Source organism: Brassica napus, chromosome C1 (assembly GCF_020379485.1).
Source record: "Brassica napus cultivar Da-Ae chromosome C1, Da-Ae, whole genome shotgun sequence".
NCBI classification, from domain to species: Eukaryota; Viridiplantae; Streptophyta; class Magnoliopsida; order Brassicales; family Brassicaceae; genus Brassica; species Brassica napus.
Genome location: NC_063444.1, coordinates 48,269,099 through 48,285,826, shown reverse-complemented (window position 1 = coordinate 48,285,826; position 16,728 = coordinate 48,269,099). Strand labels below are relative to the sequence as shown.

At 40.0% G+C, this 16,728-nt stretch overlaps 2 protein-coding genes across 2 annotated transcripts; both read left to right on the top strand.

Moving 5' to 3' along the window:
* Positions 1-3,484: 3,484 nt before the first annotated feature.
* LOC106382269 (receptor-like protein 53) lies at positions 3,485-6,601 on the top strand. Its single transcript, XM_013822269.3, has 2 exons — positions 3,485-6,280; positions 6,367-6,601. Exons 1-2 carry the CDS (start codon positions 3,558-3,560, stop codon positions 6,407-6,409), a joined length of 2,766 nt encoding a protein of 921 aa, XP_013677723.1. The 5' UTR covers positions 3,485-3,557; the 3' UTR covers positions 6,410-6,601.
* A 303-nt stretch (positions 6,602-6,904) lies between these two features.
* Positions 6,905-11,765, top strand: LOC106382277 (cytosolic endo-beta-N-acetylglucosaminidase 2-like). Its single transcript, XM_013822277.3, has 11 exons — positions 6,905-9,219; positions 9,325-9,462; positions 9,539-9,648; positions 9,714-9,825; positions 9,902-10,009; positions 10,100-10,212; positions 10,302-10,383; positions 10,504-10,584; positions 10,707-10,759; positions 10,863-10,998; positions 11,081-11,765. The coding sequence occupies exons 1-11, from the start codon at positions 8,827-8,829 to the stop codon at positions 11,573-11,575; spliced, it is 1,821 nt and encodes a 606-aa protein (XP_013677731.2). The 5' UTR covers positions 6,905-8,826; the 3' UTR covers positions 11,576-11,765.
* The last annotated feature ends 4,963 nt before the right edge of the window (positions 11,766-16,728 follow it).

The window sequence follows — 16,728 nt, the reverse complement described above, 5'->3', positions numbered from 1 at the left end:
ACCGTCATCATATCCGCTATCTCCGATCGAACAACAAGCAAGTATTCAACACCTCGACTATGTTGAGTTGGGAGACTCAAAGCATCTTCTCTCCTTTTCCAAAACCACTTTCCTAGCTTCTCCCTTATGAACTCCAACAGGAACTGAACCGGAAATCCTTTAGCTCGCTTCAGAGCAGAATTAATAGATTCAACGATGTTGCTTGTCTTTATGTTGTACCTGTCCCCCTGACAATAAACCCTTGACCATAGGCTGACGTCGGCACTCTCCAAATACGTTGCAAGGTCCGGGTTTGCACTCCGTATCTCAGCCATGTACCGGTCAAAATCTGAAACCGTATGAGCATAAGCAACACCTTTCACCAAGTACAAGAGATGTTTCCCTTTATACTTTTTGACAATGTTCTCTTGAAGGTGATAATAACATATTCCTCGGGTTGCCCAAGGAAACACCTTATCACACGCACTTTTAATGGCCGCGTGCCGGTTGGAGACTATCACCAGAGGCTGCTCATCAGATACACAACAAGCCAATTTTGTGAAAAATCATTCCCAAGAAGGTTCATCTTCAGCATCTATGATCCCAAAAGCCAATGGAAATATCTGAAAATTCTCATCTTGTACGGCTGCAACCAACATAACACCTCCATACTTCCCACTTAGGTGAGTCCCATCCACCACAATGACCATTCTTTGATACTTAAAACCTTTGATAGAAGCTCTAAAAGAGAAATATATACTTAAATCTATTGATAGGATCAAGTTCTATAGCCGTGATAGAATCGGGATTTGCTAAGGAGATTAGCTCGAGATATGATGGCAGACGCGAATACCCATCTTCTGCTGATCCTCTCACCAATGTTTGTGCATATAAAAGTGCTCTGTATGAAGTGGTGTAATCACGCGTCATGCCAAACATGTTCTTCATTGCATCAGTGATATGCTGCGGATTCAACCCATCAATGATTCCAACACGATCAATGAAAAGCCTACCAACATACTTCAGAGTACAGTGTCTCCGCTGAGCGAATCGGTCTCCCACTGAGCATGTATGTTTTTCCACATACTTTGTTACCCAAAACGTGTTTGTCCCATGTTTCACACTCGCTCTGACTTTCCACTGACAACCACTAACCGGACATGTTGTCACAAGGAGAGTTTTCGTTGACTTGTATATTCTGAAGGAGAACCCAAACCTCACTGCTGTCAACCGCAGCTCTGAAATCAGTGCATCCTTGCTAACAAAACTCTAATTGACATAGATAGTGTTACCATTCGATCTTCCTCCTTCAATCTTTTTGATATCTTCAAAACACATATCATCATCTTCCTCATCCTCATCTTCAACCTTTCCATAAACACTGTAATCCTAACCATTCTCGTCCGTTTCAGCAACAATAGAGATACCAACATCCTCCTCCCCATCGTCCTCCTCCCCATCATCCTCCTCCCCATCATGATTTTCATCTTCAACCAAATCATCATCATCATCATCATCATCTTCAAAACATTCATCAGCTTCATCATCTTCTTCCCTGAACTATGAAACCGTTTCCACCTTGCTACGGCTTGATACACAAAGCTGTACTCCATGTGTTTTGGTTATCTCGAGCAAGTTTCGAACTTTTCTATCACTTGTAACATGAATAGGAGGGGTGTCTGGAGCCTGCATCATTTCTGCTGATAATGAGTAGTAGGTTATCTCCACAGATTCTGTGCTCATGTCCAGGTTATAATCTTCTTGAGCCATTGCAAGAAGTTCAACATGTGTCGACATGCTCCTTCCCCAAAAAAAATGATTCTCGCTCCTTTGACATTATCAACCACAAAATTCCAACGGCAGTCTTTCAACAACCATTCTCCATACACTGCATGTAACTGACGCATCATCTACAAAAATTAAAAATAAAACACATTAGTAAACATAGAGAAAATGAAAGTTTACTAAACATTGACGCAGACGACATACCAGTAAGTCGTCTGGAAGACTTACCAGTAAGTCGTCCAAACAGGTCATTTTTGAAATTGAATTTTAAATAGGACGATTTACAAGTAAGTCGTCCAGTTTTGTTTGTTAAAAAAAACCCCTATTTTATTAAACGGGTTAGTTTTGCATTTGACTGAATTGTGTCAGATATTTGACTTTTTCTGGACGACTTACCAGTAAGTCGTCTCCGGGAAAACAAAAATTTCAATATTTTATTAAAGCTAGACAACTTATTTGTAAGTCTTCTCAGGTTAGTTTGCAATTCGAAAAAGAAACTTAAATATTTTAGTTTACCCAGACGACTTACTTGAAAGTCGTCCAGGCAGACAACGTACGAGAAAGTCGTCCGAGATAAGCAAGGTTTGACCATAATCTAGGAAATAAATCTGGACGACTTTGCTTATCCTGGACGACTTTCAAGTAAGTCGTCTTACTTGACGACTTCCGCATAAGTCGTCTGGGAAAAGTTAAATATTTAAGTTTTATTTTCCAATTGCAAAAGTAACTTGAGACGACTTACAGATAACTCGTCCATCTTTTATAAAATATTGAAAATTTTGTTTTCTCGGAGACGACTTACTGGTAAGTCGTCCAGGAAAAATCAAATATCTGACACAATTCGGTCAAATGCAAAACTAACTCGTTTATCCTAGACGACTTATCAGTAAGTCGTCTAGGGTATTGTCTAGGATTTTTTTTAACAAACAAAGATCACGACTAAAAATTAAGTCGTCCGTTTGACCAGAAGACTTACCCGTAAGTCTTCTACAGCCAGACTACTTACGGGTAAGTCCTCTACACAAACAGATCTAGAAAGAATTTCAATTTCATACCTTAAACTAGTGAGATGACTTCCTTATCACACAGAGTCTTCTCCAACCACCCAGAATCTCAAACGAAAGTAACCCACCAAGAATAGTATGCTTGAATGACTTTATCAACCATAAAAAAAATTTGAATCAAAAGCTTGAGTTTTTTGGATGAATATGGAAGCAAAGTGAAAGAGATGTTATTTTTAGTTCATAACAAGTGAGAAAGAGAGAGTGTAAATCGATTTTAGGTGCATTAAGAACTTGAAATTGGTTGTTCATGGTGGTTGGGGTATTGATGACAATGACAATCTTGTAATTACTTGAAAATGATGAGGGTGAGAGAGTAAAAATGTCATTTTCGGAAAAAATAAATAAAAAAATTTGATGGGGTGAATAGGACAAAAAAAATCTAAGAAAAGCATGAGTTAGTTTTAGGTTTGACTTTAAGTTTTGAGTCAATTTGAAAAAAAAACCCTACTTTTATTTGGTTCGGTCGTGTGGACAATTATTTTTTGAAAATTCATTTAATTATTAGTGTAGGGGACCAATATGTGTGGAAACTTGACTATTCGACACAAAGATATTGCTTTTGATGTGATGAATATTTGATTTTTCACCATGGATTTTTCTCCGTGGATTTTTCTTTGTGGAATAAATACACAGTCTGTTATTATGTATATAAACAGATGGACATGGAAGCAATGTTACTCATCACCAATTTTCTTTTTGTTATTGCTCTTTCAATTTTGATATTCAGGAATGAAAGGTTTTCGGAGCTTAACGAGTACCAGTTTTCTTACTCTTTTTATACTTTTCTTATTCGGTTACAATTCTGAGGTAGCGTCTACGGTTCCTACTAGACACTTGTGTCGTCCGGAACAAAGGAATGCACTTCTCCAGTTGAAGAACGAGTTTGAGGTTTTGAACTCTTCCTTGACTTATAATTGTATTATCAATGATGAAATAGTAGACCCTCATCCAAAGACGGAGTCATGGGGGAATTACAGCGATTGCTGTACTTGGGAGGGTATCACCTGCAATGCCAAGTCTGGTGAAGTGATCGAGCTGAACCTTGGTTGCAGCAACCTACGTGGCCAGTTTCATTCCAATAGCAGTCTTCAAAACCTTCATTCTCTAACCACTCTAGTCCTTTCAGGAAATCTTTTTAATGGTCAAATCATGTCTTCAATTGGAAACATTTCTCATCTCACCTCTCTGGACCTTTCTCAAAATAATTTCAGCGAGTTCAATCCTTCTTCAATAGTAGACCTTTCTTATCTCACTTTTCTAGATCTTTCTCGTAATCGTTTTTCGGGTCAGATTCCATCTTCCATTAGGAATCTCTCTCCTCTCACCTATCTTGACATTTCTGGTAATCAAATTTCGGGTCAGATTCCATCTTGGATTGGAAACCTTTATAAGCTCACTCATCTTGACCTTTCTTTGAACAATCTTGTTGGTGAAATCCCACCTTCTATTGGTAATCTAAACCAGCTGACCACCTTAAGTGTTTATCGGAATAAGCTAAATGGAAGCTTGCCCAATGCACTACTGAATTTGACAGAGTTGTCAAATTTAGAACTCAACTTCAATCACTTCACAGGCACATTTCTTCCTAACGTCACTTCACTATCCAAATTGACGCATTTGGAAGCAGCTACCAACATGTTCACTGGAACCCTGCCTTCATCTCTCTTCACCCTTCCTTCTATTGATACTGTTATTCTGTCTGATAACCAATTCAATGGTATTCTTGAGCTTGGGAATATATCTTTACCCTCTAAGCTACGAGTGTTAGATGTTGGCAACAACAACTTGAGAGGGCCAATCCCGGCCACGTTATCCAAATTTACCAACCTTGACCGACTTGTCCTTTCTTATTACAAGACACAAGGTCCAGTTGATTTTAGTATCTTTTCGCATCTCAAAAAGATGGAAGATCTTGACATATCCTATTTGAACACGACCACCACGATTGAATTGAATGATTTCTTGTCACATTTCAAGAGGCTCCGTTGGGTGGTTCTCTCAGGCAACCATGTTTCTGTCACAGATAAGAGTCCAGTTTCAGATCCCCCTTTGCGATTGATGTATAAGTTGTACTTGTCAGGCTGCGGTATCACCGAGTTTCCTAAGTTTGCAACAGCGGAAAATATGTCGAGTCTAGACATTTCCAAAAATAAAATCAAAGGAAAAGTGCCGGGCTGGTTATGGACGACGCTACCGAATCTGGATTATCTAAATCTTTCCAACAACTCTTTCACCGGCTTCGAAAACTCAACGAAACATGGGCTATCTATGACAAACTTCTTAGCATCCAACAACAATTTCAGTGGAAATATTCCATCTTTCATATGCGATTGGCGCGGTCTTGCCACTCTTGATTTATCGAACAACAACTTTAATGGTTCAATCCCTCGTTGTATGGGAAATCTCAAGAGTTCTCTTTTAGATCTAAACCTTCGTCAAAATCGTCTTAACGGAGGTCTTCCTGAGAATATATATGAAAGCTTAAGAACGCTTGACATCGGTCATAACCAACTGACGGGAAAGCTTCCAAGATCATTGATCCGTTTCTCTAGTCTTGAAGTTCTGAACGTGGAAAGCAACATTATCAATGACGTGTTCCCGTCTTGGTTGAGTTCTCTACCGGAGCTTAGAGTTCTTTTATTAAGCTCAAATGCCTTCCATGGACCAATACCTCAAACTTCGTTCCCTAAGTTACAAATCATAGACATATCGCACAATCACTTCAATGGAGCTTTGCCATCAGACTACTTTGTTAAGTGGAGTGCTATGTCATCACTTGTGACAGATTATGATCTGGACCAAAAGTACATGAGAGATTTCTATTACTATAATTCAATAGTTTTGATGAATAAAGGCTTCGAGTTGGAGCTACAACGTATCTCACAAGTCTTCGCAGCACTCGACTTTTCAGGAAACAAATTTGAAGGAGAGATCCCAAGGTCCATCGGTCTATTGAAAGAGCTTCATGTTCTCAACTTGTCCAACAATGCTTTCACCGGCCATATCCCATCGTCTCTGGGAAACCTGACGGCTCTTGAGTCACTGGACGTTTCCCAAAACCAGCTGTCAGGAGAAATTCCGCAAGAGCTAGGGGAACTCTCGTTTCTTTCCTACATGAACTTCTCTCATAACCAGCTTGCAGGTCTAGTACCTGGAGGCACTCAGTTTCGAAGGCTGAATTGCAGTTCGTTCGAGGATAACATGGGACTTTTTGGCCCTTCTCTAGACGAAATTTGCAGAGATATTCACACGTCAACAGTGACGCAACAGTATGAAATGCCGGAATCAGAGGATGTAGAAGAGATGTTGAGTTGGACAGCAGCTTTAATAGGAGTCTTACCTGGTATTGCCTTTGGATGGGTTATTGGATACATACTTGTTCCTTACAAACCAGAGTGGTTCATGAAACTCTTTTTTCTACGTAGACGCAGACACCACAACTCATTAAAGAGGTAATGTTCCGAGTTTTGAACCAATTTGTTAACAAACATTTGAAAAAAACAAAAATATATTAGTTAAAAACCTTTTTGTTGTACAGGTTTTTCGTAACATACGTGAAGAATCTGAAAGAAGAAATTTAAAGCAACCACTATGTATGAATCCAGATTAGCTAGCATTAGGGGTATCGTTTCCGGTTTAGTTTGGTGTGTTTTCCCATTACTCCTTTATATAACTTTGTTTGAAAGATTGTTTGTTTCTCTGTTATTGTTTCCGGTATAGTTTGGTGTGTTTTCTCTCTCTGCCTCTCTATTTTATTTTTTACTTTTAGCCAACTTCTTTGTGTCTCTGTAATTGAACAACTATGTTCCTTACGTCATCTAAATATCAACGGTATAGACGTGATCAGAGCAACAAACATATGACCAAGATCAACGCTATAAGCAGCACGTGACTTTGGAAAAAGGATATACAAACTTTTTTTTGGTTAGAGGATATACATACTATATATGGATATTTCGATTGTTCATGTCAATGAAACATATGAATACATAGAAACTCTAGACCTTTCAAATATTTGTATCAAAAGAATCCATTTGCTATCAAAAGGTTCAAGATATCGAGAATCTTTGGATTAGTTAAGTTGTTATTAGAGCATCTCCAATATAAAACGCCATTTTTTCCTCCAAAATGGGTACCCATTTTAAGATTGTTAGGCTTTTTGAAAGTTTTTTTGACAAAACAAAACAAAAGGAAAACAAGTTTTGCATTGAAGTCATGCCAAAGAAGTTGCATGAATTTTTTTTTTTTTTGATAACCGAGTGTCCTGGTCCCACCGTGGTGGTCCAGACTAGAGACCGAGTCCGTAGCAGGTTCAACACCCAGACAATGGTCTTCGGTCTCGGGCGCCAGAGCAAGTCCGCATGTGAATTCCCTGGTGGCCAGTGGAAATCGAACCCGGGTCCGTATTGGGACCGAAGCTCCCTCAAGACCACTAGGCTAACCCCGCTGGTCAAGTTGCATGAATTAAATCTAGCAAAAACTAGCAGTGATAATCATTGATCTAGGTTCTTACCTTTAGATAAAATTACTGGTTATAACAAAAAGAAAAGCTCAAATCTGATGCCTATCACACCCTTCACCAAGAACAAACGAGGAATCTGGGTGGAAAAATAAACTTACAAGAATAACAAAGAGATCACAATCTTTATGCTTATTGTGACCACTGTTAATAAAAGGAAAATGACAAAGCTTCTCCTAGAATTTAACACAACAAAGGATTCCATGCGATTGCTGGAAAAATCTTGTCGGATAAAAACATGACGATTATTTACATGGTTTCTCTGTCCAAAAAAATATAAACAGAACTAAATCTATAAAATATCTTTCAAATCATTTAGCATCACTCTGAAACACTATGCAGCCTAAAATTGTACTGTTTTTTCTATACACCTAATTTTCATGTCTTTCATTGGTTTTGAGCTAATTCACCCAAAGAGAGAACTTACTTTGATCTGACATTACAAAAAGATATGAGTACATGAAGTAAGATCTAACCAAATCTTTTTACATGATTTTGCCTATCAAAAACGTAGAGTTAATTTTGGAGGAATAGGAGCAGGAGAGTCGCAATTAATTATGCACAGTCTATTGGTACGTAGTTAATTATGAGAAAGTTCTTTGGTAGGAACACTAATTTCTCATTAAAATTTGGGTTTAACGATCATCTTCCAATTTATAACAAAATTCCTCTTGGATCAACCTATATTTTAATTTCCTTGATTGTCTTTTTAAAGTCTTGCTTCCCTTTTGTTTAATGTCCACAATCAACAAAAAGAGACATCCAACTGATTGGTTATTTAAGTCTCTCTCTGGTACGTTATCCTTTGAATTTTCAACATTATACTTTGCATTTTCTCTCCTTATTTCCCCTCAAGGACCCCATAACTTTCTCCAAACTCCATAAAGTATTTGGAGCCCGCAACGTCAGTAAGCTTCTCAGTGAGGTCCTTGAAGAACAGAGACAAGAAACCGATAACTCGTTTGTCTTATGAGACTGACGTTCGTCTCAAGGATCCAGTTTACGGTTGCATTGTAGCCAATAGCTTCTCTGCAGAAGAAGATGCTTGAGCTTGAACATGATATAGCCCTTGCTCGCTCTCGACTACTTGGCCATTCTGGAGTTAACAACAACAAAGCTGCAGTCTACTCTGATGCCGTTCTCTGAGTTTTGATCACGAGGAGAAGGGAGATGCATTGTATGGTGAATTTAATTCAAGCTCAGGCAGCTATGCTCGTAGCAAGCTTTTCGTGCAAGCTATGAATTGAAGCATGTAATTTCCATGTCCTGGAGTCTTCACTTGAAAACAATGATATTTTTTCTCATATATGCTATGGTTTTTTATCTATGCGTACGTGCTACGGAAGCGAATAATGACGTCATCTTATTTTCATATGCTATATTTATTTTTATTTTAATTTCCATGTGCTGGAGGGAGAGCTTCTTCGCGCCTATTTCTCACGAAGAACGCTCCTCACCTCATTCCCTCTCTCCCTCATCATGCCCAAATCCAACGACGGCGGCGCAGATTCCGAGTCCGAGTCCGAGTCCGTCCCGCTGCTCGATCTATCGAAACCGTCATCACCGATCTCCTTCCCGATCAAATCTCTCCAATATTTAAAATCACGTTCGTACTTCGACTCTTTCCACTTTCAGTTCAATCGCTCCACAGTCCCTCTCCGGCGAGACTTACCTGATCGGCCAAGGGTTTTAGTCTGCCACGATATGAAAGGAGGGTACGTAGACGACAAGTGGATCCAAGGGTGTGAAAACGACGCCGGGTTTGCTATTTGGCATTGGTTTTTGATGGATGTGTTTGTTTACTTCTCTCACTCTCTGGTGACGATTCCTCCTCCTTGCTGGACCAATACAGCTCACAGGCATGGCGTTAAGGTGAAGATTAGGCATTCTTGTGGATACATTAGTTTATTAGGATGTGTAGATATGAATTGGGGTTAAGTATTTACTTTCTTGTGTATCTATGGAAATGTTAAAAAGGTGTTGGGGACTTTCATCACGGAATGGGATGAAGGAAAAGCTACCTGCAATGAGATGCTTGCCACTAAGGAGTCTGCTCAGATGTATGCTGAGCGTTTGGCTGAGCTTGCTACTTCTCTAGGTTTCGATGGATGGCTGGTGAGTTTTGTCTTTTGGTAGATACTTCTTGATTCTTCTGTTCATCTGCGTTTGAAGTGTAAGCTCTTACCTGCAGATAAATATAGAGAACGAAATAGATAAAGAACAGGTTCCTAATTTGATGGAGTTCGTCAGCCATCTAACAAAAGTCTTGCATTTATCCACTCCTGGGTCTTTGGTTATATGGTAAGTTGTGCACAAGTTCTTTCTTTTGGTAAAACCACTTTGAATCTGATCACTTCTTTTTGCAGGTACGATAGTGTCACTGCTCATGGCCATCTTAAATGGCAAGATCATTTGAATGAAAAGAACAAACCTTTCTTTGACTTGTGTGATGGTATCTTCATGAACTATACATGGAAGGTACCGTTCAATTTCTTCAGTTTGTGTTTCTTCTATATGCATTTGCCTGGTATTTGAGTGGGTGATGGTATTTCAGGAGAGCTACCCAAAATTATCAGCTGAAGTTGCCGGGGACAGAAAATATGATGTTTACATGGGAATTGATGTCTTCGGTCGCGGCTCCTTTGGTGGTGGTCAATGGACTGTATGTTTTCAGAAACTCTTGTGAAAACCAACCAATAATTTTTCATATTATTCTTCTTCATTGTCTCATTAATATCTATATATATGCTAGGTTGATACTGCTCTTGATTTGCTGAAGAGAAACAATGTATCAGCGGCCATCTTCGCTCCTGGATGGGTATATGAGACTGCACAACCACCTAATTTCCACACAGCTCAGAATAAGTAATACTCTTCTTTTGCCTGTTTGATTGTCAAAGAAATTTTGCCATTTTCTTTGTCATCTTATTATCGTTCATGCTTTTTTTCTTCAGGTGGTGGTCACTTGTTGAGAAGTCATGGGGAATAGTCCAAACATATCCACAAGTGTTGCCATTTTACTCGGATTTCAATCAGGTCAAGTGAGATTGATTTCAACTTTCTTCCCATCTTGTTAGAATAACACCAGGGTAAAGTATGCATCGACTGTCTTGCCTATGATTTATGTTCTGAAAAACTCTGTTCTTGCTTATCCAGGGCTTTGGTAACCATGTATCACTCGAGGGTCGCCAGTTATCTGATGCTCCATGGTACAACATTTCTTGCCAGAGTCTTCAGGTTCAACCATCTTTATTGTCCACTCTTTAACTCCACATATAATATTTACACGAACCAAAAACTTATTTTCTTGATCTGGGTTTGTCTCTCCTCTCATCTGATTGTTGTGTTATTCACGTCAGCCACTCCTCGAGTTCAAGGAAGACAACACTGATATCATTCAGGTCACTATTGAGTGAGTTCTGGCCCCTGATACTAAAAAAAATGTTTTTAACTTCTTGTTGATTTAGATACATTTGTTTGCAAACGGATAACGGTGAGCACATGACTTTGTTTAGTACTAGAGATGCATCTTATAACGGAGGAGGGAACATCGTTTTTAAAGGAAGACTCGAGGGAGATGTGTATTTCACAGCAAGGCTCTTTAAACCTCTCCTTCATCTTTCTTCTTCCCCCATCACAGTCTCCTACTCTGTAAGTCCCTTGCTTTTAGATACATCACATTATGAGATGATCTTGTTTCTCTTCCTAATGGATGATTTTGGATTTGGTGCAGGTGAAATCAGATGAGACTTTTAAACTTGGACTCCTGCTTTCTTTCTCGTCCGCATCACACGGGACTAAATCCATACTTGTGGCGCCACAAGAACCCATCCCTAGATTAGATCACATGTTCTTGAAGTGCCTCGTTACATCAGAGCAGACTGTATCAGAGTGGACGGTACACGAGACAAGCCTTGTCATGGATGAACACACACTAACTGAAATCTCTTTCTTTTGCTACAGAACAGAGAACTCGACGAAGGCATCAGAGTACGTTGCATTGCTCGGTCACATTTCAATCAAAGATCATGTTCAGCTCCTCCAGCAAAACTTCGTTTCCTTACCTCCAGCATCATCATGGGTCATCGAGGCTCATAACATAGAGCTCATGGTAGATTCGGACGTGAAAGGGGTCAGCTTCGTGGTGCAACCGTGTGGTGAAGATGGGTTATGGAGAAAGCTTGATGATTCCCCTAACCTTCTTGTGGACTTGGAGGGTCTCTCGTAGGTTGCTGGAAACAATGAAACGATTCATAATGTATATTACAAAATTACATTAATCTAGAAAGTGGGGAAAACATGATAAAAAAAACCTGAACTGATAACAGATCATCATCGTACAACTTCTTAAAAATATAATTAATGTACATTAATTTCCTTGTATTTTATAATTATAAAGAGATCTTTTCCTTGTGCTATACCGCATACAAATTTTTGTGCTATACGGTATTATCTTCGTTTTGTTGTTATGCCGTATATCACAAGCATTTGAAAAGATTTTAGGTGTCCATCAAAGATTGTCCCCTTGAGGAACTTAACTATTCTAAACACAGAGCCAAATCTGGGTTCTGCAATGCTGGCACAAGTTCAGTGTTCAACGAACTAAGCCATTAATACAGTGTTCAATCAACCTGCCTTTTAACTGAAAATTCGAGTAGGCTTGAGCAGCAATTCATCGCCTGTATGCTAAAGAGATGTGATGATGATAGAGATATTGATACTGCGGTGATTGCTTGCGGATCTCTCATTTGATTTGCCACTGAGATGGTTAAGAGAGAGGGAGACCACGTGCATGCATGTGTTTGCATGCACGGGGAATATGGCAAAGCTATCAGAGAATTGAGTTCATAAACTTGACTGCTCCAAAGTTATTGGAGACGTTTAGAACATCAGTTGGTGCTGGGATCGTCTTACCAACTAGTCTCTTCCTAGTCGTCTCTTTTCTGTATATTTTATTGGATGAAAAGTGAGATGATTATCAACAAAACTTGTTATTAAGGTGGTGAGAAGTAACAGATGTGTGATTCACCAATTTGATTACATCCACAGACAAAAAAAGACTTTATTATTGGAGACGACTTTCAGAATTAAATTAGAGTTATAAGAACACAAGATATTTATAGAACATCTCTAATCTTCAAAAAAAAATCTTAGTGTACATCAGACTCATGGGTTTAGGTCTCATAATCGATACAATTTCCAATGATGTAATGCATTTAATGCATATCAACAAAACCATTGTTTAATGGAGATTCGCAAGAAGAAGTCTCCTGACATCACCTTCCTGATGGAATCAAAAAACACAGAGGAAACAATTAGAAAAGAACTCCACTGGCTGAAAGAAGAAAACAACTTCATAGTTCCCCCACATCTGGAGGTGGAGGCTTGATTCTCAGTTGGAAGAAAGATGTAGATTTAACAGTCCTATCATCCTCCCAAAACTACATAGACACGAGGATCATCTCAAAGGGAAAATCATTCCTAGCTACCTTTGTTTATGGTGAACCAGACCACACAAAGAGAAATGCATTTTGGTCTACTCTATCCTCTCTACACCCAAAACCGAAAGGCCCATGGTTCCTAACTGGAGACTTCAACGAACTAATCGACAATACTGAGAAGAAAGGAGGCCCAATAAGAGCGGAAGGTACCTTTTTGGAGCTTTTCGAACCTTCCTCTCAGAGAATGATCTGTTTGATCTTAAACACTCTTGTAATCTCTTCTCATGGAGAGGTAAAAGAGGAGATCACCTAGTGCGATGCCGCCTTGACAGATCCCTCAGCAACCCTGAATGGACAGAGCTCTTCCCTTCTTGCCGTTGCCAATACCTCAAGTTTGAAGCTTCTGATCATCGTCCAATCCTCTCCTACCTAGACACCACCAAGAAGAAAGGTCGCAATCTATTTCGCTATGACAGACGACTCAAAGATTGTAAAGAGATAAAAGCACTAGTAACAGAGATTTGGACAACCTGTGCATATCTTGGGGTAGAAGCAAGACTGGCTCTATGTAGAAGAGCAATCTACAAGTGGTGTAAGCTGTTCCATGAGAACAGCAGAAAAACAATTGAGAATCTCAGAGAGGATCTAGAATTTCAGATGACAAGTGAGACTCCTAATGGTGACAGGATTATAGAGATAAATAAGGGCTTCTTAAAAGCATATCAATCCGAAGAAGCCTATTGGAAACAAAGGAGTCGCCAACTCTGACTAACCTTAGGAGATTCAAATTCAGGGTATTTTCATGCCGTCACAAAAGCTAGAAAAGCAAAAAACAGAGTAACTGTCCTAGAGAAAGATGATGGAATACCTCTTTTCGAAGAAGATCAAATTTCGGCTCGGTCTGCTCTTATTACAACAAGATGTTCACAGCAAATCCCAGAGACGATAATGAGGACACAATCTTCCGTGCTCTCAAACCTTGCGTGGCGCCATAGTGGAATGAATCTCTCACCAGACACCCGTCCCCAGCAGAAATTAAAGATGCTCTCTTTGCAATCCACGCAGACAAAGCACCTGGCCCAGACGACTTCTTCGCGAGCTTCTTCCACTTTAACTGGGACGTAATTGGCCCCTCCATTATAGAAGAGATCCAACGCTTCTTCTCCACAGGAATTATGCCCCCTAGTTTAAATGAGACTCATGTCAGACTTATTCCTAAGATCCAAACTGCAAAGAGAGTAGAAGAGTACATACCTATCGCCTTGTGTAACGTATACTATAAAGTGATCTCCAAACTTCTCTTCCTGCACCTGAAACCAGTCCTTAAAGAGATCATCTCAGAGAACCAATCTGCTTTTATCCCTGGAAGAGCAATAACAGACAACGTGTTAATTACTCATGAAGTGCTGCAGTATCTGAAAACCTCACAAGCACAAAAACAATGCTCAATGGCGGTTAAAATGGACATGTCTAAAGCCTATGACCGTGTTGAATGGGATTTCGTTGCACAAGTAATGTCAAGACTAGGTTTTAGCAACAAGTGGACCAATTGGGTAATGCAATGTATCACAACAGTTTCCTACTCGTTCCTAATAAATGATTCAGTCTACGGGAAAGTGCAACCTCACCGTGGCATTAGGCAAGGAGACCCGATCTCGCCCTATCTGTTCATCCTGTGTGGTGAAATTCTTTCAGGCCTTTACAGAACAGCAGAGCTTCACGGATCTATGAGAGGAATTCGCGTGGCCAGAGGTAGTCCCCACGTCAATCATCTTCTCTTCGCAGATGATACTATGATGTTCTGCAATTTATCATCTGAAAGCTGCCTCTCTCTGCTCCAAATCCTACAAGAATACGAGAAAGTTTCAGGTCAAAAGGTCAATATATCCAAATCCTCTATTACTTTCTCTGTCAAAACCCCACAAGAGGTTAAGAACTCAGCAAAACTCATCTTGGGCATTGAGAAAGAAGGAGGAGTGGGAAAATATTTAGGGCTTCCAGAACATTTTGGAAGGAGGAAGAGGAACTTGTTTACCTCTATAGTAGATAGGATCAGGCAGAGAGCCTCCAACTGGTCGACTCGATTCCTATCTCGAGCTGGCAAGCTCACTATGCTCAAGCCTGTCCTGACTGCAATACCCACCTACACCATGTCATGCTTCCAACTCCAGTAAGCCTCTGCAATAGAATCAAATCTACACTTACTCGGTTCTGGTGGGATCATTCAGCAGAAAAGAAAAGCATGTGTTGGGTGGCCCTGGACAAATTAACCAAGCCAAAAGCCTCAGGGGGTTTAGGACCGAGAGATATTCAATTATTCAACCAAGCACTTTTGGGAAAAGTTGCCTGGAGAATATTAACCTCCCCCAACTGTTTACTTGCACGTGTTCTTACCGGGAAATACTGCCATAAGAAGAGCTTCCTAGACGCCCAACTCCCAGCAGTGTGTTCACATGGTTGGAGGAGCATCCTACATGGCAGGGACCTACTCAAGGAGAACCTGAGAAAAGCAATCGGCAACGGTCAGAATACAAAAGTCTGGAAAGACACATGGATATCATTGGACAACAGTTCTAAGCCTATGGGTCCAATTCATGAATCTGCTCTCGATATGAGAGTCTCAGATCTTCCCACTGATGACTTACAATGGAAAAAGGCGAGAATTGAGCAATACTTACCAGATTTCAGCTCGCAGATCCAATGTATAAAGCCAAGCAAGGTAGGGGCAGAGGACATTTATGTCTGACTCCCTCTTCAAACATGAATTTACTCAACCAAGTCTGGCTATAACTCGCATGCTCAACAAACTGTACCGTCGAATCTCCACCTTCTAGCTAACCCCTCCTCACAGAATGACCTGGAGTTTAATTGGTTAAAAGATGTTTGGTCAGCAAAAACGAACCCAAAGCTTAAGATATTCCTCTGGTCAATCATACAAGGGGCCTTACCAATAGGCGCAAAGCTCAAAAGAAGGGGAATGATCTCCGCAGCTCACTGCCCCCGCTGCAACGAGGTAGAAACATCAATGCACACATTCTTCCTCTGCCCCTTTGCTAAAGAAGTCTGGAACTACATACCTCTCAAGTCACCAGTTCACATAGCTGAGGACACTGATTTCAGATTGGAACTACTTCACTTCCGACAAGCAATCTGTCTTCCCCCAACAGGAATTCGATCTCCCATCCTCCCCTGGGTCTGCTGGTTCCTCTGGACGGCCAGAAACAAACTTATTTTTGAAGACAAGAGCAGCCGTCCTGTGGAGATAGCAACTAGAGGACTGTCAGCGGCTTTAGAATGGGACGAAGCTCAAGATGTGGAGAAAGAACAAAAGAGTAATCACCTACCGCTCAAGGCCGCTCCAACACAGACGGATCGATCAAGCTACGAAAATCCCTGCTTCGTAGACGCCGCGTGGGATGTTTCCTCAAAGCAAGCAGGAGTCATTTGATGCATACTCCTATCAAGTATCAACAAAACCATCCATACATCTTTTGTTTTGCTTTTGTTAAAAAGACAGAATAGCTACTGGCCATATATTGAAGAAACAAGAAAACGATCGAGCAAAGTCTGGGTTTTTCCTTACGATCTCGCCCTGACTCCTGAGGAATATTAGTTGAATATTTAATGTACTCACTATCTATGATAGGCTCGATCGTGAGTATATTCACGAGGAAGAGTTGATTCTTCTGTCATGAGGAATGCTCTCACTATTATTTGATTTCAAGAAGATTGATATTTTGTTTATTTTGATTGATTCTTAGAAAAGAGTTGATTCTTTTTGTCATGTTTGCATATATTTCTCATTTTGGAAGTCATAAGGAATAAACCAAAAATAAGACTGTTCGCCGTTGATTTTTCTTAAAAACGTTGATGTTTTTTTTTATTCTTACTAAAAAGATTCATTCAATTAAGTCATTTTGGTCTAGTGGTAAAGAAGTGC